At 43.5% G+C, this 20,076-nt stretch overlaps 1 protein-coding gene across 1 annotated transcript in view; it reads left to right on the top strand.

Moving 5' to 3' along the window:
- The window catches only part of LOC111972514 (cadherin-18-like), a 238,513-nt gene that overhangs the window by 151,268 nt on the left and 67,169 nt on the right, over positions 1 to 20,076 (top strand). Inside the window, exons 5-6 of the mRNA XM_023999516.2 lie at positions 11,963 to 12,130; positions 13,143 to 13,330. Coding sequence (XP_023855284.1) covers positions 11,963 to 12,130; positions 13,143 to 13,330 — 356 coding nt within the window. The remainder of the gene's footprint in view (positions 1 to 11,962; positions 12,131 to 13,142; positions 13,331 to 20,076) is intronic.

The raw sequence follows: 20,076 nt of genomic DNA, 5'->3' as shown, positions 1-20,076 counted from the left end.
GACAAACTGCACTTTTACTCCAAGAATTTACAGATTGTCTCCMAGAACGTTCCTGATATTGTTAAAAGTAAACAACCCTAATCCTGCAGACTCAGTCACTGAATTTTATATTGACATATTATTCAAGGGGCCTTGTACTGATGAAACCACACATGACTGCTTATCTTTTCCTATAACCTTGTTACTGATAGCTGTGATTTCAAATAACCTAGGACACACTCCTCTTCAGTAGCAACCATTTTGTTTCTTGATCAATGATTTTATATCACAGGCGAGACCCTGCTGTGTTCTGTAGATTGCTGTTACAGAGTTCACACACAGGTTCACAAGAACACAAGTTCACCAGTTGCTCTAMGGTTTTGCCTCTGGGAGAGAAACAGAAAAACAAGAGAGAGAAAGAGATTGAGAATGAAAACTGAGGTAACAGGAAACACATGGTAAATCAAGTTCCTTGATCTGGTTTCAGTGTACAGCGGGGCGAGACAGTGGGCCACTTTAACCCCACCCCACACACACACACATACACATACACAAACACATACAGATACAGTGTGTGATTTCATCTGTACATGCCTGCCCAAATGACTATCCCCCTTCACGCTCAACTCGATCATCATGAAGTGCTTCAAGAGGCTGGTCATGCCCCACATCAAGGCCAGCATGCCATGTACACTGGAACCACTCCAAATTGCCTACCGCTCCAACAAATCAATGGAATATGCCATTTCCATTGCTGTTCACACAGCCTTAACACATCTGGACAAGAGGAACACCTATGTGAGAATTCTGTTCATTGACTWCAGTTCAGCATTCAACACTATTATTCCCTCCAAGCTTGATACCAAGCTCCGAGCCCTGGGTCTGGACATCACCCTCTGTAACTGGATCCTGGACTTCCTGACGGGCAGACCACAGGCTGTGAGGATTGGCAAATGGAAAAGACCACACCTCCTCCACACGGACTCTTAACACAGGGGCCTCCCGGGGTGTGTCCTCCGTCCTCTGCTGTAGGACTGTTCACACAAGTCTGTGTGGCTTTGCACGACACCCACTTCATCATCAAGTTTGCTGACGGCACCACGGTTGTAGGCCTGATAACCAAAAACGACGAGTCCGATCATAGGGAGGAAGTAAATGAACTGGCATTGTGGTGTTGTGATGGCAACCTCTCCCTCAATGTCAGCAAAACAAAGGAGTTGATTGTTGACTTCAGGAAGCAGAGGAGGGAACATGCCCCGATCCACATCAACGGGACTGCAGTAGAGAGTGTCATGATTTATAAGTTCCTCGGCATCCACATCACTGAGGACTTGTCCTGGACCAACACCACCACCATTACTCTTGTCAAGAGAGCGCGACCGTGTCTCTACTTCCTAAGATGGTTGAAGAAATTTGGCATGCCGCCCCGGGTCCTCTACAAATACTACCGCTGCAGAATCGAGACCGTTTTGACCGGTTGCATCACGGCCTGGTATGGGAGTTGCTCCATCCATGACTGCAAGGCCCTCCAGCGGGTGGTGAAGACAGCCAAATACACCCCTGGGATCGTGCTCCCACCTCTCCAGGGAATTTACTCAACGGTGCCTGAGGAAGGCACGAAGCATCACAAAGGACCCCACACACCCCAGCCWRYAGCTGTTCTCTCRCTTACCATCGGGCAGACGGTATCGGAGCATGAGGTCTGATAGAAACTGTCTCTGAGCCTGGTGGTATCTACAAGCCATCAGACTGCTGAAGACTTGAACTGGACTGGCCATTTGCTCTGATTTTCCGCACCTTAGCAAACGATGACCAACACACACCCACCACACACACACACACACACACACACACACACACACACACACACACACACACACACACACACACACACACACACACACACACACACACACACACAGTACCATTTCATGCTACACACATCACAACTGCTGCTACCAGACTATCATACTGCTCAATTCATACACTTTCCCCCGTCCCCCTTCCCCAATGCACTTGTAAATATTGGACTATAAATTGTGCCTTCCTGTATTATTCTTATGCTAAAATGTATAATTATATTCTGCTGCCATTTACTTTATGTTCGTATTCTTGTCTTATTATTTTTATTGTTGTTGCATTTTGGAAGTGAAATTTGTTGGACGATGTACAGTATATCATACTGTATTTCCATACATATGACTAATATAACTTGAAATATGCACACACACACACACACACACACACACACACACACACACACACACACACACACACACACACACTAATCTGGATGGCAGGTAGCCTAGCCGGCAGGTAGCCAAGGGGCATTGAACCAGTAACTAAAAGGTTGCTGGTTAAAATCAATTTGCTGACTAGGTAGAACATCTGTTGATGTGCRCTTGAGCAAGGCACTTATCCCAAAATGCTCCTGTAAATCACGTCTGCAAATGGACTAAAATGGACGTTTGTTTAGCAGATTGTGTACTCTTTTCAATGTGTGAAAAATTAAATATAGTACAGCAGCTCCAACATTACATTGAGAACACATTTTTTATTCGTAGTGACATCAACRTACCTTTCTACTTTTATACTATATTTACTGTAGTGTGCAATGCTTTGATGCAGGATACCTATGTTTAACCCGAGTAACCTACTGCACCACTCGGGGGGCTCCRYAGTGGGGCAGCAATCTATGTCACTTCATCTCAGTGCTAGTGGCGTCACTACAGACCCTTGTTCGATTGCAGGCTGTATCACGTCCGGGTTTGGCCGTCATTGTAAATAAGAATCTGTTCTTAACTGACTTGCCTAGTTAAATAAAGGTGAAATAATAAAAAATAAAAAGATCATGGTGCTAATTCCTGTGTTATCATAGTGATAAACATGATTGAATGGGTTATTTCAGGAAGTTTGCATTCTCTCTCCTACAACGGTTGCATAGTCATTTGAAATATAATGAAAAGTGGAGAAGCAATGAAATAATAATCAAGATCGTAAGGATATTGGAGCAGCCTATTATTATGAATGCATCTTAAACTGTCAAACGGTATGATTATTTTTAACAAGGCTCTCCAAATTCCATCCTAGACAGTAATGGCATATTAACTCAATGACTTCCACACCAACTTTCTCCCTTCTGAATCTATTTCCTAAAATGGTATTATCAGTTACTGTAATGTAAAGAGCCTATGGTCAGGCTCTTTTGCCACCATGTATAAAGGGGTTGCKGTGAATTTGACAGTAGCTTACAGGCAGATCGTGGCAAATATTTATTTTTATTACAATAGACCTACTGTAATATAAGTACATTATCAAAGCAAGTACCGTGTAATGACACACAATACAACACTGTACAATTSACTGTATTATACTCTAGAAAAGTAAATGCTACTATAATTGGAATGGATGGATGGATGGATGAAATTCATTGAGGGGAGGGGTTTGTATTTCACAGTATTTTACTATAATTACAAGGGATTGGTGCAAGCAGGTTGGCTGCTAGGTAAAGTGTTTACATAAATGACACCACATTAATTAATTATTTGTGTTTTATATCACTTACACTTCTAGAGGCCTTAAAGGTCCCGAACAGTCAATCTGATTCCCATGTAAAATAGCCTTTTGAGTGACCAAAATATCACCTATAATATTTTGGGGATAGAGATGCTTAACATTTTACAAAAATAAATGTTTCTCTCATGGCAAACTACAAGGAAGTTTGAAAAGACAGGTTGATTGGGCAGGGAGCATATATTCATGAGCTCACTTTGACTGATAGTTCTTTGTAACGCCTATGTCAAGCAACTTGGATACAGTGAGCAGTGTTGCCATCAAATCATCTCAAGCAAATGCGGTGATACACAAAGCCCCTCAATCAGTAAAATAGCATCAACGATGTAATTTTTTTTTTATACATCTCTCATTTGACGTCTTTTGTGATGCATTTCACAGCAGCACTGACGGATGTGTTGACATGACAACTGTGTCAGAGTTTTGAATGATCCTCCCCCCCTTTTGTTCCATGCTGGCTCAAGCTCTAGCTGGCTAGTAACTAGCTAGCACCAGACACAGATGAAAAGGGAAACATAAGTATATTTGCCATAGATGAATAGTGTAAATGTTTAATTATATTTGCTGACACCTTACAGTCAAATTTTTGGCACCAGTAGAGTGGGTATCTAGCTATATATACCATGGCCCTCCGCAAACATGCCTTCTCCGATGTTGGTTACAAGGAGGTACTTATTTAAATTAGGTAAGAGATGTCACCCTATCCGCGTAATAACCATGCCTCCTGAATCCAAGTGTTTGACACGGGGTAGGGGACCATTAACTTTATGATCAAACTTGATCAGTGTAGAAGCAACAGTCATATTTCATACTTTGGTCATCATACTTCTATCTGGTTTCATCCAAATATCATCTAATTTCATAAAAAACATGACTTTGACTGTTCATGACCTTTGACAAAGGTTTCCAAATGCAACTGCAGAGCAAAACAGACCAAAAGGACATGGCAAAATGTCAACCTTTTAAGGTCAATTTTTTCATTTTTTTCCTAAATTCAGAAAAAGTTTACATTTCAAATACAATTTAGTTCAAATTCCCCAATAATAAACAATTCAAACAATAAGCAATCTATCCAATTTAAGTTAATCAAATKAAAACAAACAGCAACAACAACAGCAACAAATGAATAAAAAAATTACAAATAATAACTGGTAACAATATTCAGTCCATCACGTAGTCAGTAATGGTTGGTCTGGTGGAGTGGTTGAGATTGTGTTTGTGTCTTTGTTGGGAAAGGGGTGGAGTCTYGGCAGTCAGTTGCTGGATGGAGGTGGCAGTTGTGGTTGGTCGGTGCTGGTCTTGGGGCTGGGACCGGAAAAACCTGGGTTGGTGTTGGTACCAAGACTGGAAATCGTGCGGCTACCTGGGCTGAAAAACCAGGGGTTGTGCTGGGTCTGGTGCTGGGAGAAACAGGAACCAGGAACTGGGGCTGGGGCTAGTGCTGGGTCGGGATCTGTGGAGGGGAGGAAGGACAACCTGAGGAGCAAGCAGACACACAAGGGAGCCCTAGACCCAGAGGTCAAGTGTGGCACTATGGTTTGCTCGCTCCAGGTGAATGTTTGTTGTTTGGTCCCTTCTCCGTGCCTCTTCTTGTGTTTTGACTGGGTCTGTTGCTGGAAATGGGACTGGTGTTGCATCTGCAGAGTGGAGGAAGGACAATCAGAGAGAACACCTGGAAGCACAAATGATGATTCTCCCCTGTGGCTTGCTCACTCCGGGTGTAGGTCTAGAGCTTTTGTCCTTCCTCCGTGCCTCTTCAGGTGTGGTGATTAATGGTTCCTGGTTCTGGTCTGGTTCTGTGAGAGTTATACATGTAGAGGGAGGAAGGGGGAAAGGGATGAAGAGAGAGCAGGGGGTTGGCGTTGGTGGAGGACATGTCCATCAGCCTGGGTTGGTGTTGGAAGAGGAGCGATGCAGCGGCAAAGCTGGATGCCGGATGCTTGAAGACAGAGGGAGCAAACAGGGCCCAGACCCACCGGGCCACGGAGCACTCACAAACAGTTGGTGGGTGTGTTCAGTACGATTACTTCCGAGGGGGCAGTTCTCTGTACGTACCTTGTGCTGTCTATAGGTGGATTCCCTAGTGGGGAGGCAACCATGAGCAGCCGTCTGAGGAAAGTCCTTCTGTTTGGAGTGTGTTGTCAGGGTCATGATGGGTTATTGGGGGGGTCCAGGTCTGATAATTTCATTGCAGATTTGGATGAGGGCCTCAGCGGGTTGTTTGTGTTAGGTGGTTCTGAGAGGTGGTCTGGGGTGGTCCGTGGACTCGGGAGTCAGGTCAGGCCACAGTCAAGCCACTGTTACCTTTCCTTCGTCCCCAGTCCTTCAGGTATCGGGGTGGTCTGGGAACTAGGGGAACATTGTTACTAGCACTGTCCCAAGTCTGAAAATACAAGACAGAGAAAATTGGGGAGATAGAAGGACACAACCCTAGAACATCCTCCCCACGCTTGGTGTGGTTAATGAAGAGAACCCAGAGTCTGATATATCGTTTAAGGTTTGAGACTTGCTGCCACTATAGAGCCTTGCTGTGCCTTTCTGTCCCCTATACATCTTAAGTTTTTGGGGCACTATAACCACATTGGAGTTAAATTGGTACAGCAGTCTCACTCACAATGTCAAAAATATAGCATCTTAAAAAACACCTTAAAATGTGTTAATGAGCCAGAAACAATACCACCATGCACCCACTAGTGCTCAAAAGGTTTTTGGCGCTCCATAAATACAGTACGGTAGTGTATTCTGTGGGGTAGAATTACAGTATCGTTAGAAATACAGCCATTATTTCCCCGGACACAACATTTCCCTACAATGCACCAACATTTACATTATGCTGCAGTGAAACGTTTCAGAGTATTTTACTGTTAATAATTAAAAAACMTACTGTATAATATACAGTTTTCCATTACAGTGCAGATATGTTGCTTCCATCGTCACTTCTCCCCACTTAATAATAGAAATAACACATGCATGTCAAAAATCYAATAAAGGGTCTCCAAACAGTAAAATATTAACATAGGTATTCTTCTATTTAACTCCCCCTGTCCAGGAATCACCAGGACTGCATAGTCATACAATACATTAGTTACATTGGTATACATTGGTAACAACATGTTCTCCTCCTGTCCAGGATGGCCTTATTACTGTACTTTATGGCCTTAGCTCTATAGTACAGTAGTAACATTGGTATTCATACAGTACACTGCAAAAATAACTTTCTTAAATGTTTGTATCACGACTCAGGATATGATTGAGATGGAGGCACATGGTTCGGTTCTCAGAATATTTATTATAACAAGGGGGCCGGCAAAAGGGCAGGTCGAGGGCAGGCCGAGGTCCGAAATCCAAGGCAGAGTCAAAAAYGGACAGAATGGCAGGCAGGCTCAGGGCAGGGAGAAAGTTCGGAACCGGGAAGACGAGAAAACAAGAACTAGAGAACTGGAGAAATGGGAAACACGCTGGTAAGACCTGACAAAACAAGGCGAACTGGTAACAGACAAATAGAAAACAGGAGACAAAGGGCTGTGAGACAGATGTTTAATCTTAGAGACATGGAAAGTGGGAGGTATATGGAGGGTGCAGGGCAACAGAAGACGAACAGCAGTGGAGCTAAGGATTTTAGAGATGGGGAAAGGGCTGATAAAGCAGGGGGGAAGTTTATGGGACTCCACCCTGAGGGGCAGCTCCCGAGTGGAGAGCTGCCCCTCAGGGCAGTGGTGGTCCACCTGTTGCCGATACCTAGAGGTGGCCTTAAGAAGAGCGGATCGAGCTCTCTTCTAGGTACGCCGACAGCGCGGATGACCATCTGGGCCGAGGGTATGCTGACTTCTTCCTCTTGCTCAGGGAAGAGCGGGGGCTGGTAATCCAAGAAAACTCYAAGGGCGAGAGACCAGTGGCCGAGTTGCTGGCTCCAGGTGGTGGCGTTGGCAGAGACGAGGCAGCGAGGAGTCGTCTCCAGGTCCGACTGGCTGCTGGTTTGGGGATGAAACCTGGAGGACAGGCTGGCCAACGACACAATCAAGGTGCAGAATACCTTCCAGAAACTGGACGAGTACTGAGGACCACAATCGGAGACCATGTCGACCGGAAGTCCATGGWTCCGGAAGATGTGCTGCACCATAAGCTGGGCCGTCTCCTTGGCTGAGGGCAACTTGAAAAGGGGAATGAAAAGTGTGGCTTTGGAAAACCTATCCACAACCGTAAGGAGGGTGGTGTTTCCATTTGATGGGAGGAGACCAGTGAAAAAGTCCAGCGACATATAGGACCTGGGGTGGTGAGGAACATGGAGTGGTTGAAAGAGGCCAGCAGGAGCTTGCCGCTGAGAATCGTACTGTGAGTGACCCTGCCAATTGAGTGTCCATCCAATGCTCTGGTGTCCATGGGAATAAAGAGGGGTTGTGTGGAGATACCCAGCTCAGATACCAGGGTAGCATCCATGAAGCTCTTGTCAGCCCCAGAGTCAATGAGCACCGGGAGAGATTTTMACCGTTCATCTCACAGCAGGATAGCATGGTGAGGAGTACGAGTAATAAGAGTTTGGAGACTTCCAGTATGGCCCACCGGCATACTCGTACCTACTGATGAGCCTGGTCTTTTACTGGACAGGTGGGCATATAATGTCCTACATTACCACAATTCAGGCAACTGTTGGAGAAAAGCCTGTGTAAATGTTCATTATGAGACAATCTAGCCCTGCCCAGCTGCATGGGCTCTGGAGGAGACGAGTCGCCAGTCCCCGATGATTCCCGAGGGAACTTGGGTGACTTCAGATTCTCTCGGAAATGCAGGCGTTGGGGACTTCCGGGATTCTTCGGAAGAAAGAATGGTGTCCGGTAGGGTGCATGCTCAGCCRCCTCCTGTTCACCCATGACTGTGTGGCCACTCACGCCTCCAACTTAATCATCAAGTTTGGAGACTGATTACCAACAATGACGAGACAGCCTACAGAGGGGAGGTGAGGGCCCTGTTAGAGTGGTGCCAGGAAAATAACATCAACAAAACAGGAACTGATCGTGGACTTCAGGAAACAGCATAGGGAGCACGCCCCTATCGACATCGACAGGACTGCAGTGGAGAAGGCGGAAAGCTTCAAGTTCCTCGGCGTACACTTCACTGATGATCGGAAATGGTCCACCCACACAGACAGTGTGGTGAAGAATGTGCAACAGCGCCTCTTCATCCCCAGGAGACTGAAGAAATGTGTCTTGACCCCTAAAACTTTTACAGATGCACAATTGAGAGCATCCTGTTGGGCTGTATCATTGCCTGGTACAGCAACTGCACCTCCTGCAACCACAGGGCTTGCCAGAGAGTGGTGCGGTCTGCCCAASMCATCACCGGGGGCAAACTAACTGTCCTCGGGACACCTACAGCACCCGATGTCACAGGAAGGACAAAAGATCATCAAAGACATCAACCACCCGAGCCACGGCCTTTTCATCCCGCTATCATCCAAAAGGCAATGTCAGTACAGGTGCATTAAAAGCTGGGACCGAGAGACTGAAAAACAGCTTCTATCTCGAGGCCTTAACTAGCCGGCTTCCACCCGGTTACGTAACCCTGCACCTTAGAGGATGCTGCCCTATATACATAGACTTGGAATCACTGGCCACTTTCATAATGGAACACTAGTCACTTTAATAATGTTTACATACTGCTTTATTCATTTCATATGTATATCCTGTATTCTACTTTATTTTWGTCATTGCCACTCCGACAATGCTAGTTCAAATATTTAAACATTTCCATTATTTTACTATTAGATTTGTCTTTATTGTTGTGAATTGTTAGATACTACTGTGCTGTTGGACCTAGGAACACAAGCATTTCCCTACACCCGCAATAACATCTACTAAATATGTGTATGTGGTCAATAAAATATGATTTGATTTGTATACAGCATAAGCAAATCTAATATGTTAATTGCAAGTGAGGCCTGCTACTGCATTCTCCATCTTTCTCTCCCACTCTCACAAGCACACGTGTGTGTACACACATATCACAGAAATCAACGCACACCCGCGTGTGTCTGTGGTGTGTTTGTACACATGTAGTACTAAACACTTCAAAAACAACAACCAGATGAATCATACATTTGGCATATTTGAGCTTAGAACAAGTCAAATAACAATGCTATATGACGTTAAACTACTTAATTCTGAAATGTATTTCAAAATACATATGTTGAAATCATTTTAATGATATTTCAACATTTTATCAAAATCACAACTTTGATTGTTATTATCTATCATACTTTCTGTGTCAATCTTAAAATGTCAATGTGGCCTGTCTAGACACTTGTACTCTGCTGCCACCAAATTTCATTCACACCAAAACCGAATTTGTTCAATGGCGCATTTTGATATTGCACTAAATATAGTGCCTTCGGAAAGTATTCAGACCCTTTGACTTTTTCCACGCTATGTTATTCTAAAAAATATTAACTCGTTTTTTCCCTCATCAATAAACACACAATACCCCACAATGACAGAGTAAAAACAGGTTTTTAGAATTTTTTCTAATTTTTCTAATTAATTACAGCCTCGAGTCTTCTTGGGTATGACGTTAAAAGCGTGGTATACCTGTATTTMGGGAGTTTCATTCTACTCTGCAGATCCCCTCAAGCTCTGTCAAGTTGGATGAGGAGCGTTGTGGCACACCCACCACCATGCTTCACCGTAGGGATGATGCCAGGTTTCCTCCAGACGTGATGCTTGGCATTAAGGCCAAAGAGTTCAATCTTGGTTTCATCGGACCAAAGAATCTTGTTTCTCATGGTCTGAGAGTCTTTAGGTGCCTTTAGGCAAACTCCAAGCGGGCTGTCWTGTTCCTTTTACTGAGGAGTGGCTTCCGTCTGGCCAATCTACCATAAAAGCCTGATTGGTGGAGTGCTGCAGAGGTGGTTGTCCTTCTGCAAGGTTTTCCGATCTCCACAGAGGTACTCTGGAGCTCTGTCAGAGCGACAATCGGGTTCTTGGTGACCTCCCTGGCCAAGGCCCTTCTCCTCTGATTGCTCAGTTTGGCCGGGCGGCAAGCTCTGGGAAGAATCTTGGTGGTTCCAAACTTCTTCCATTTAAGAATGATGGAGGCCACTGTGTTCTTGGGGACCTTCAATGCTGCAGATATTTTTTGGTACTCTTCTCCAGATCTTGTCTAGCAGCTCATGTCTAGCAGGTCCTTGTCTAGCAGATCTCCAGATCTTGTCATCCAGATCCTGTCTAACAGCTCTACAGACAATTTCTTCGACCTCATGGCTTGGTTTTTTCTCTGACATGCAGTGTCAACTGTAGGGCGTTATGTAGGCAGGTGTGTGACTTTCCAAATCATGTCCAATCAATTGAATTTACCACAGGTGGACTCCAATCAAGTTTTAGAAACATCAAGGATGATCAATGGAAACAGGATGGACCTGAGCTCAATTTCGAGTCTCATAGCAAAGGGTCTGTATACTCATGTAAGTAAGGTATTTCCATTTTTTTTGCTTTGTCATTATGGGTATTGTGTGTAGATTGCTGAGGACGTTTTATTGAATACATTTTAGAAGGCTGTAACTTAAGAAAATGTGGAAAAAGTCTTGGGGTCTGAATACTTTCTGAAGGCACTGTATAGTACAAGGATGTGAATGTGTTAAGGTAGTCTCATATCTAAGTCTCCCCAACCCTGGCAGTCATTCTGAATACAGATTGCGGGTGAATACAAATTCAAAATGGTGGAAATCCCCATTCTGTCTGAATTTCAATAGAAATTGCACATCACTTTTCAAGCCAGCATAATGTGACTTGCAGGCCTGATGAGGCCTGTAAACTATGAGTTTCAGCTCACTGTATTAGGGTAAAACTAGACCCTCAAAAGAAGGCCTTATGAAATATGTACAAAAATATATTGTAATTTAATAGACACTCTTATCTAGAACAAATGCCAGTAGTGAGTGCATACATTTTCATTCTGGTCCCCCGTGGGAATCAAACCCACAACCCTGGCGATGGAAGCTCCATGCTCTACCAACTGAACCACACAGGTCTTGTATTGTCTTAAACAATWAAATTTTAATGACAACATATTCACCTCGGACCTCACTTGGTGAAGGCTCAAAGAATACAACAACCATGTCTCCACCACCAGGAAACACTGTCAGGGGTAGTACTGCTAACTCTAAAATTCATTTGAATGGGTTAAAAACCTACACCAAGGCTATTCAATTCAGATCCTCAAGGGCTGAAACATTTCTGGTTTGGGATTTTTGTGTGGTTATTCAAAGAACCATCCCATTTATGGTTCTTCAGAGACCCTAAAATGGATCCCCTATGGAATCGTTCAAGAACCTTATTTGTTTCCAACTTGCACCTTTATTTTTAAGAGTGTAGTAACATTGGTACTCTTCTATTATTTATATTCTTCTCCCCCTGTCCAGGAGTCATCAGGACTGCCTTAGCCAGCATGGATCGGGAGGCGAGGGAACACTATGCTGTCGTCGTTCAAGCCAAAGACATGGCTGGATCGGTTGGAGGACTCTCTGGATCCACCACCATCAACATCACCCTCACCGACGTCAACGACAACCCACCCAAGTTCCCGCAAAGTGAGTACTGTATAGACACCAGGGTTGTTTTCAGCAGGCAAACGTAGAGCATTCAGAGAGAAAGAACAAAGCTGACATGTGGAATAAGGAATCACGTCAGTTTTATTTGTGGAATTTATATCAGCAACGTTTCACACCATTTACTGAACGTTGCCCAGTTACTCCATATCACTTGGAACGTGATTTTAAAAATGGCTTAACAGTATCTAAGAAATCGACTGTCTATTTCCGCTAAATACTAATTCCTTTGTTTAATAAAACAGCAGTGCTTCTCAGATATGTCATGTGACTGGCACAATGTCAATTTGAGAGTATTTTTAGCAGGCCAATTACAAATGGAGATTTCTCATATATCTATTAAAGAAACAAAATACACTCCTCCTCACTCAAATGGATTGAGCTTAATTACAGAAAAACTAAACAGCTTTAATTGACTGTCAGGAAGTCAATCTTTAATAATTAACAGATGCTCAACATACATTAGTTAGATGAGAATAGCATTGAGTAAAACTTTACCAATTGTGAATTCTGATTTTATATATWTTTTTTATCTATCCTATGTAATAATAATCATATATTGATATGACATTTGATCTCAAAATCTATCTCATCAAATGCCATGCTGGCTGAATAAATATGTAAGAACACTGAACATCAGTACTGTAAAATTATAGTTCAATAATCACATCTCTTTTAGAGTCCAAGTCKAAGTAAATTCTATTCAAGTGCCCTCAGACACATTGTAGCTCTAAACGTTGATTCAAGCAATCTGACTTGATATCAAAAGGCATTTAGTAACAATTCCATTCTGCGAAGTCAATTCAGGGTGACACAGGTAAAATACATCATCATTTGGAAAATCAGCCCAAAATATGGCACCAACTAGTGATGCTAAGCTGTTTCTTAGCCTTTGTCCCAAATGCCACCCTAATCCCTATTTAGTACACTCTAAGGTATATGGTGCCATTTGAGATGCAAACAATGTCTGTATTGTTATGTTCATGATCCACAGAAAATTACCAGTTGTACGTCCCTGAGTCAGCCCAGGTGGGCAAGCCAGTAGGGAAGATTAAAGCCAATGATGAGGACCTTGGCGTAAACGCAGCGATCAAGTACAGCATCATCAACTCAGAAGGAGCGGCCGTGTTCTCCATCGCCACAGACAGAGACACCAGAGAGGGAATCATCAGTCTCAAGAAGGTACACAGAGTGAATGAATCAATTCATTCATTCATTAAAGAATAAATGTATGAATGTACAATGACAGGCACTCTAGGGAAGGAATAATCAATCTCAAGAAGGTACATGACAGAGTAAATGAATGAATGAATCAATGAATGAAACAGTGACAGGGACACCAGGGAGGGAATAATCAACTTCATGAAGGTACATAAAGTTGTGCTTTAAGGCACTCTTTTCCAGAAGTGTGTACTTGCACACTCCCCGTCATGGATTTAAAAGCATACGATTGTTGTAAGCATTGGTTGGAGAGAGTTTCCACCATTGTAAAAATCCATGTGACATATTTTGCAAATGCAAACTTTAGGAAAACAATGGTATTGCTCTCTATTCCTGTGTAATAACACTGTTATTYTTTTAGTAAAAACATTGTATTAACTCAGGGGTTCCCAAACTTTTTTGGCCTACGACCCCATTTTGATGTCTGAAAATTGTCGAGACCCCAACCATGAGAAAACAATTATGTAATTAATAGCCAATGTTAACTTTTTTATTTGGGGCTATAACAGTCAATTGAAAAACATGAACAGTATTTCTGATTGTTTTCTCAACTCACCATCACYTACTTTTAATGTTGGGCTATGACAGTCAATTTGCAAATTAGTCTGACATAATGTACAGTATCTTGTCTCACCACCACTAATGAGATCGGTGTGCTTGATGCATGTTACGTCAGAACTTCTCAAAGTCAGGGGGCGTGGTCGACAGTCGCACATCATTTGAATGCATTCGATCAGCTGTTCGATTCAAATCAAATCAAAGTTTATTTGTCACGTGCGCCAAATACAACAAATGGTGTAGTTACAGTGAAATGCTTACTAACAGGCTCTAACCAATAGTGCGAGAAAAAAAAGCGTGTGTGTGTGTGGTGGGTGTGTGTGTGTGTGGGTGTGTGTGTGTTGGTTGTGCTGTGTGTGTGGGTGTGTGTGTGTGTCGTGTGTGTGTGTGTGTGAATGTAAGAGAGAAATAAGAATACAAAAACAGTAAAAAGACATTTGAAAATAAAGAGTAGCAAGGCTTATAGGCAGACACCGGTTAGTCCAGGCTTATTGAGATAGTATGTACATGTAGGTATGTTAAAGTGACTATGCATATATGATGACAGAGAGTAGCAGTAGCGTAAAAGAAGGGTTGGCGGGTGGTGGGACACAATGCAGATAGCCCGGTTAGCCAATGTGCGGGAGCACTGGTTGGTCGTGGCCAAAATTGAGGTAGTATGTACATGAAACGTATAACTAACGTGACTATGCATATAGATAAAGAGAGAGGTAGACTAGCAGAAAGCATAAAAGAGGGAGGCGGGCACACAAATGCAAATAGTCCGGCTAATAACCGCATTTGGTTACCTGTTCAGGAGTTTTATTAAGTGCTTGGGGGTAAAAACTGTTTGAGAAGCCTTTTTGTCCTGACTTGCGAGTGCCAAGTCTAGGACAAAAAAGCGGTAACCTGCTTGCCATGCGGTAGTAGAGAGCAAAAGTCTATGACTGGGGTGGCTGGGGTTCTTTGACAATTTTTAGGGCCTTCCTCTGGCACCGCCTGGTGTAGAGGTCCTGGATGGCGGCAGCTTGCCCCAGTGATGTACTGGGCCGTACGCACTACCCTCTGAAGTGCCTTGCGGTCGAGGCCAAGCATTGCCATACCAGGCAGTGACGCAACTGCGGTCAGGATGCTCTCGATGTCGGCAGCAGTAGAACCTTTTGAGGATCTCAGGACCCATGGCAAAATCTTTTTAGTTTCCTGAGGGGGAATAGGCTTTGTCGTGCCCTCTTCACGATTTCGCCAGGATCACAGTCAATCGAATTGGGAAGTAGGTCCCAAACTGCTCCTCTGAGCGTTGGATGTGAGAAGWCATCAGTTGTGTGGGACACTTAATGATACTGTTTTCTGTCAATAAACATGCACAGACGTGGGAAGGGGGCATGGTTCGCTTTTGAAAGACTWTCCAATKATTATTATTTCCTCTGAATCCACTGATTTGGAAACTCATCTGTAGAATGTTTTTGTATTTTCGACTGCATGATTTGTTTCAGTTTCCCAAATATGTCTGTTACATAGTCAAGGACACACAAGTCCGACACCAAGTCCGTTTTTTCACATCCATTGTGAATGACAACAGATCCTCTTTCAATGCGAAAAATCTTTCCAACACTCCCCCTCGATAACCACCAAGCCTTGGTGTGAAATAGAACATTGTTATTCTCTGATCCCATATCTCCAAATTAAAACAAAATAAAATAACATTTTATCGGTCACATACACGTGTTTAGCACATGTTATTGCGGGTTTAGCGAAATGCTTGTGTTTCTAGCTCCGACCGTGCAGTAATATCTAACAAGTAATATCTAACAATTTCACAACATATACCCKATACACACAAATCTAAGTAAAGGAATGGAACTAAGAATATKTAAATATATGGATGAGCAATGTCAGAGCGGCATAGACTACGATACAGTAGAATATAATAAAATACATTGTATACATATGAGATGAGTAATGCAAAATATGTAAACATTTTTAAAGTGACTAGTGATTTCAAGTCTATGTATATAGGCAGTAGCCTCTAATGTTTAACAGTCTGATGGCCTTGAGATAGAAGCTGTGTTTCAGTCTTTCGGTCCCAGCTTTGATGCACTTGTACTGACCTCGCCTTCTGGATGATACCAGGGTGAACAGGCAGTGGCTCGGGTGGTTGTTGTCCTTGATGATCTTTTTGACCTTCTTGTGACATCGAGTGCTCTAGGTGTCCTGGAGGGCTGGTAGTTTGCTGAAGTTTCCTGAATAGTTTCCTGAAGTCCACGATCATCATTGTTTTGTTGACGTTGAGTGACAGGTTGCTCTCCTGACACCACACTTCCAGATCCCTCACCTCCTCCCTGTAGGCTGTCTCGTCATTGTTGGTAATCAAGCCTACTACTGTTGTGTCGTCTGCAAACTTGATGATTGAGTTGGAGGCGTGCTTGGCCAATGAAGTCATGGGTGACCAGGGAGTACAGCAGTGGGCTGAACACACCCTTGTTGGGCCCCAGTTTTAAGGATCAGCGAAGTGGAGGTGTTGTTTTCTACCTTCACCACCTGTGGGTGGCCCGTCAGGATGTCCAGGACAGTTGCACAGGGCGGGGTTCAGACCCAGGGCCTTGAGCTTAATGGTGAGCTTGGAGGGTAATATGGTGTTGAATGCTGAGCTATAGTCAATGAACAGCATTCTTACATAGGTATTCCTCTTGTCCAAATGGGATAGGGCATTGTGCAGTGCGATCGCTGTGGATCTATTGGGGCTGTAAGCAAATTGAAGTGCGTCTAGGGTGACAGGTAAGGTAGAGGTGATATGATCCTTGACTAGTCTCTCAAAGCACTTCATGATGCCAGAAGTGAGTGACACGGGGCGATAGTAATTTAGTTCAGTTACCTTTGCTTTCTTGGGTACAGGAACAATGGTGGCCATATTGAAGCATGTAGGGACAGCAGACTGGGATAGGGAGAGATTAAATATGTCCGTAAACACAACAGCTAGCTAGTCTGCGCATGCTCTGAGGATGCGGCTAGGAATGCCGTCTGGGCCAGCCGTCTGGTTCAGGTTCTCGTCACTGGTACATGCTGTTTGAGTTTCATCCATCTGTCAAGCATGGTGGAGGCAATGTGCTGGTCTGTGGGTTCTTTGGCAGTGGTAAAGTTGGAGATTTGTACAGGGTTAAAGGGATCTTGAAGAAGGAAGGCAATCACTCCATTTTGCAAAGCCATGCCATACCTAGTGGACGGCGCTTAATTGGAGCAAATTTCCTCCTACAACTGGACAATGACCCAAAGCACAGCTCCAAACTATTCTGTCTATAATGGAGTGGCCAGCACAGTCACTGMATCTCAACCCTATTGAGCTGTTGTGGGAGCAGCTTGATCTTATGGTACGTAAGAAGTGCCRATCAAGCCAATCCAACTTGTGGCAGGTGCTTCAGGAAGCATGGGGTGAAATCTCTTCATATTACCTAAACAAATTGACAACTAGAATGCCAAAGGTCTGCAAGGCTGTATTTGCTGCAAATGGAGGATTCTTTGACAAAAGCAAAGTTTGAAGGACACAATTATTATTTTAATAAAAAAAAGTACTATTAATACCTTATTCAATGTCTTTGACTATACTTCCATATTCATTTTTGAAACTAATTTCATGTATGTTCTTCGATGGGAAAAAGAACAAAATAGTTCTAAGTGACTCCAAACTTTATGGGAGAGGTAGTGTACGTTCTTTGTGCACTTGAGCCCATTGAATGGTGACTCCACTCGCCTTGTCTCTATACTGACGTTTTACCTGTTGATTGCCTTGCGGACAGAAAAAACTACACTGTTTTGTACTTGCCCTGCCATATTCCCAGTCACCTTGCCGTGGCTAAAAAGCCTGGTGGTTCGAAGTTTTCAGTTTTGGCGAATGCTGCCACCTATCCGATTTTGGTTTCTGGTTTAGGGTAGATTTTTTAATATAGTCACCAGTTGGTACGACAGCTATACACTTCCTGATAAACTCAGTCACTGTAATCAGTATATTCATCAATATTATTCTACCCAAAGCTACCCCTTTCCCGCGTTATCCAACAAATCTCTAATTTATTAATATAGCCTCTTACATCAAAGCTTGATATATAGTCAAAGGTGCTGTACAGAAACCCAGCCTAAAACCCCAAACAGCAAGCAATGCATGTAGTGTAGAAGCACGGGGCTAGGAAAAAACTTCCCTAGAAAGGGCCAAAACCTAAGTATAGGAAACCTAGAGAGGAACCAGCCTATGAGGGTGCCGTGCACAGTTCCCTCTCTTCTGGCTGTCGCTGGGTGGAGATTATAACAGAACATGGCCAAGATGTTCAAATCTTCATAATATGACCAGCATAGTCAAAATAATAATATCACAGTGTTGTCAGAGGGTACCAACAAGTCAGCACCTCAGAAGTAAATGTCATAGTTGGCTTTTTCATACCGCCGATCATTGAGAGTATCTCTACCGCCCTGTTGTTCTCTAGAGAGTTGCAAAACAGCAGGTCTGGGACAGTTAGCACATCCGTGTGGAACAGGTCAGGGTTGCCATAGCAGAACAGTTGAAACTGGGAGCAGCAGCACGGCCAGGTGACTGACTGGGTTATACAGCAGGGAGTCATCATGCCAGGTAGTCCTGAGGCATGGTCCTACTGGCTTCAGGGTCCTCCGAGAGAGGAAAGGATAAGAAAAGAGAGTAATGTAGAGAGAGCATACTACATAAATTTCACCAGCAGGACAACCGGATAAGACATAGGCAAAAGAAAATACTTCCCAGAATATAACAGGACTGAACCCTATGATCCCCGCACAACCTACAAACTATTGCAGCAAACATACTGGAATGCTGACCAGGGAGGGTGTTTCAGGAAGACACTGTGGCCCCATCCGATGATACGCCCAGACAGGGCCAAACAAGGCAGATTAACAATCATACCCCACTTTGCCAAAGCATTTAGCCCCCACACCCTAAAAAAGAATATGCTTCTCACCACCACCAATTACCATCCTGACCCGATCAACTAGCCGATTATATCCCACAAAAGACCACGTCAGAAGCTTAGGGGGTTTAAACCAGAGAATTCCAGTGGAGAGAGGGGAACCGGTCCAGGCAGAGACAGCAACGGGGTGCCTTGTTCTATCCAGAGCTCTTTCCCTTCACCTTCAGACTCCTGGGCCAGATTACACTCAATTATATGACCTACGTATAGAGGTCATTGAACCTTCACTAGTTAGACTTAAAGTTGAGACCGAGTTCTGCGTCTCTCACATGGGTAGGCAGCCATTCCATAAAAAATGGAGCTCTTATAGGAGAAAGCCTGCCTCCTCCAGCTGTTTGCATAGAATTCTAGGGACAAATTAGGAGGCCTGCGTCTTGTTGACCGTAAAGTACGTGTACGTATGTACGGCAGGACCAAATCGTAAAGATAGGTAGGAGCAAGCCCATGTAATGCTTTATAGGTTAGCAGTAAAACCTTGAAATCAGCCCTTGCCTAAACAGTAAGCAAGTGTAGGGAGGCTAGCACTGGAGTAATATGATCAACTTTTTTGGGTTCTAGTCAGGATTCTAGCAGCCGTATTTAGCACGAACTGAAGTTTATTTAGTGTGTTATCCCGGTAGCCGTAAAGTAGAGCATTGCAGTAGTCTAACCTAGAAGTAACAAAAGCATGGATTAATTTTTCTGCATCTTCTTTGGACAGAAAATGTTTGATTTTCGCAATGTTACGTAGATGGAAAAAAGCTGTCCTTGAAACAGTCTTGATATAGTTTTGTCAAAAGAGAGATCAGGGTCCAGAGTAACACCGAGGTCCTTCACAGTTTTATTTGAGACGGCTGTACAACCATCAAAATTATTTGTCAGTTCAACAAAAGATCTCTTTGTTTCTTGGGACCTAGAACAAGCACCTCTGTTTTGTCCGAGTTTTAAAGTAGAAAGTTTGCACCTCACTTCCTTATGTCTGAAACACAGGCTTCTAGCGAGGGCCATTTTGGGGCTTCACCATGTTTCATTGAAATGTACAGCTGTGTGTCATCCGCCGCAAAGTGTGAAAGTTACATTATGTTTTCGAATTACATCCCCAATAGGTAAATATATAGTGAGAAACATATGATGGGTCCTAAAACGGAACCTTGAGGAACACCGAAATTTACAGTTGATTTGTCAGAGGATAAACCATTCACAGAG

This window comes from Salvelinus sp. IW2-2015, linkage group LG14 (assembly GCF_002910315.2).
Source record: "Salvelinus sp. IW2-2015 linkage group LG14, ASM291031v2, whole genome shotgun sequence".
Classification (NCBI taxonomy): domain Eukaryota; kingdom Metazoa; phylum Chordata; class Actinopteri; order Salmoniformes; family Salmonidae; genus Salvelinus; species Salvelinus sp. IW2-2015.
Note: the sequence above shows the minus strand (reverse complement) of the source record. Positions and strands in the feature narration are given on the sequence as shown.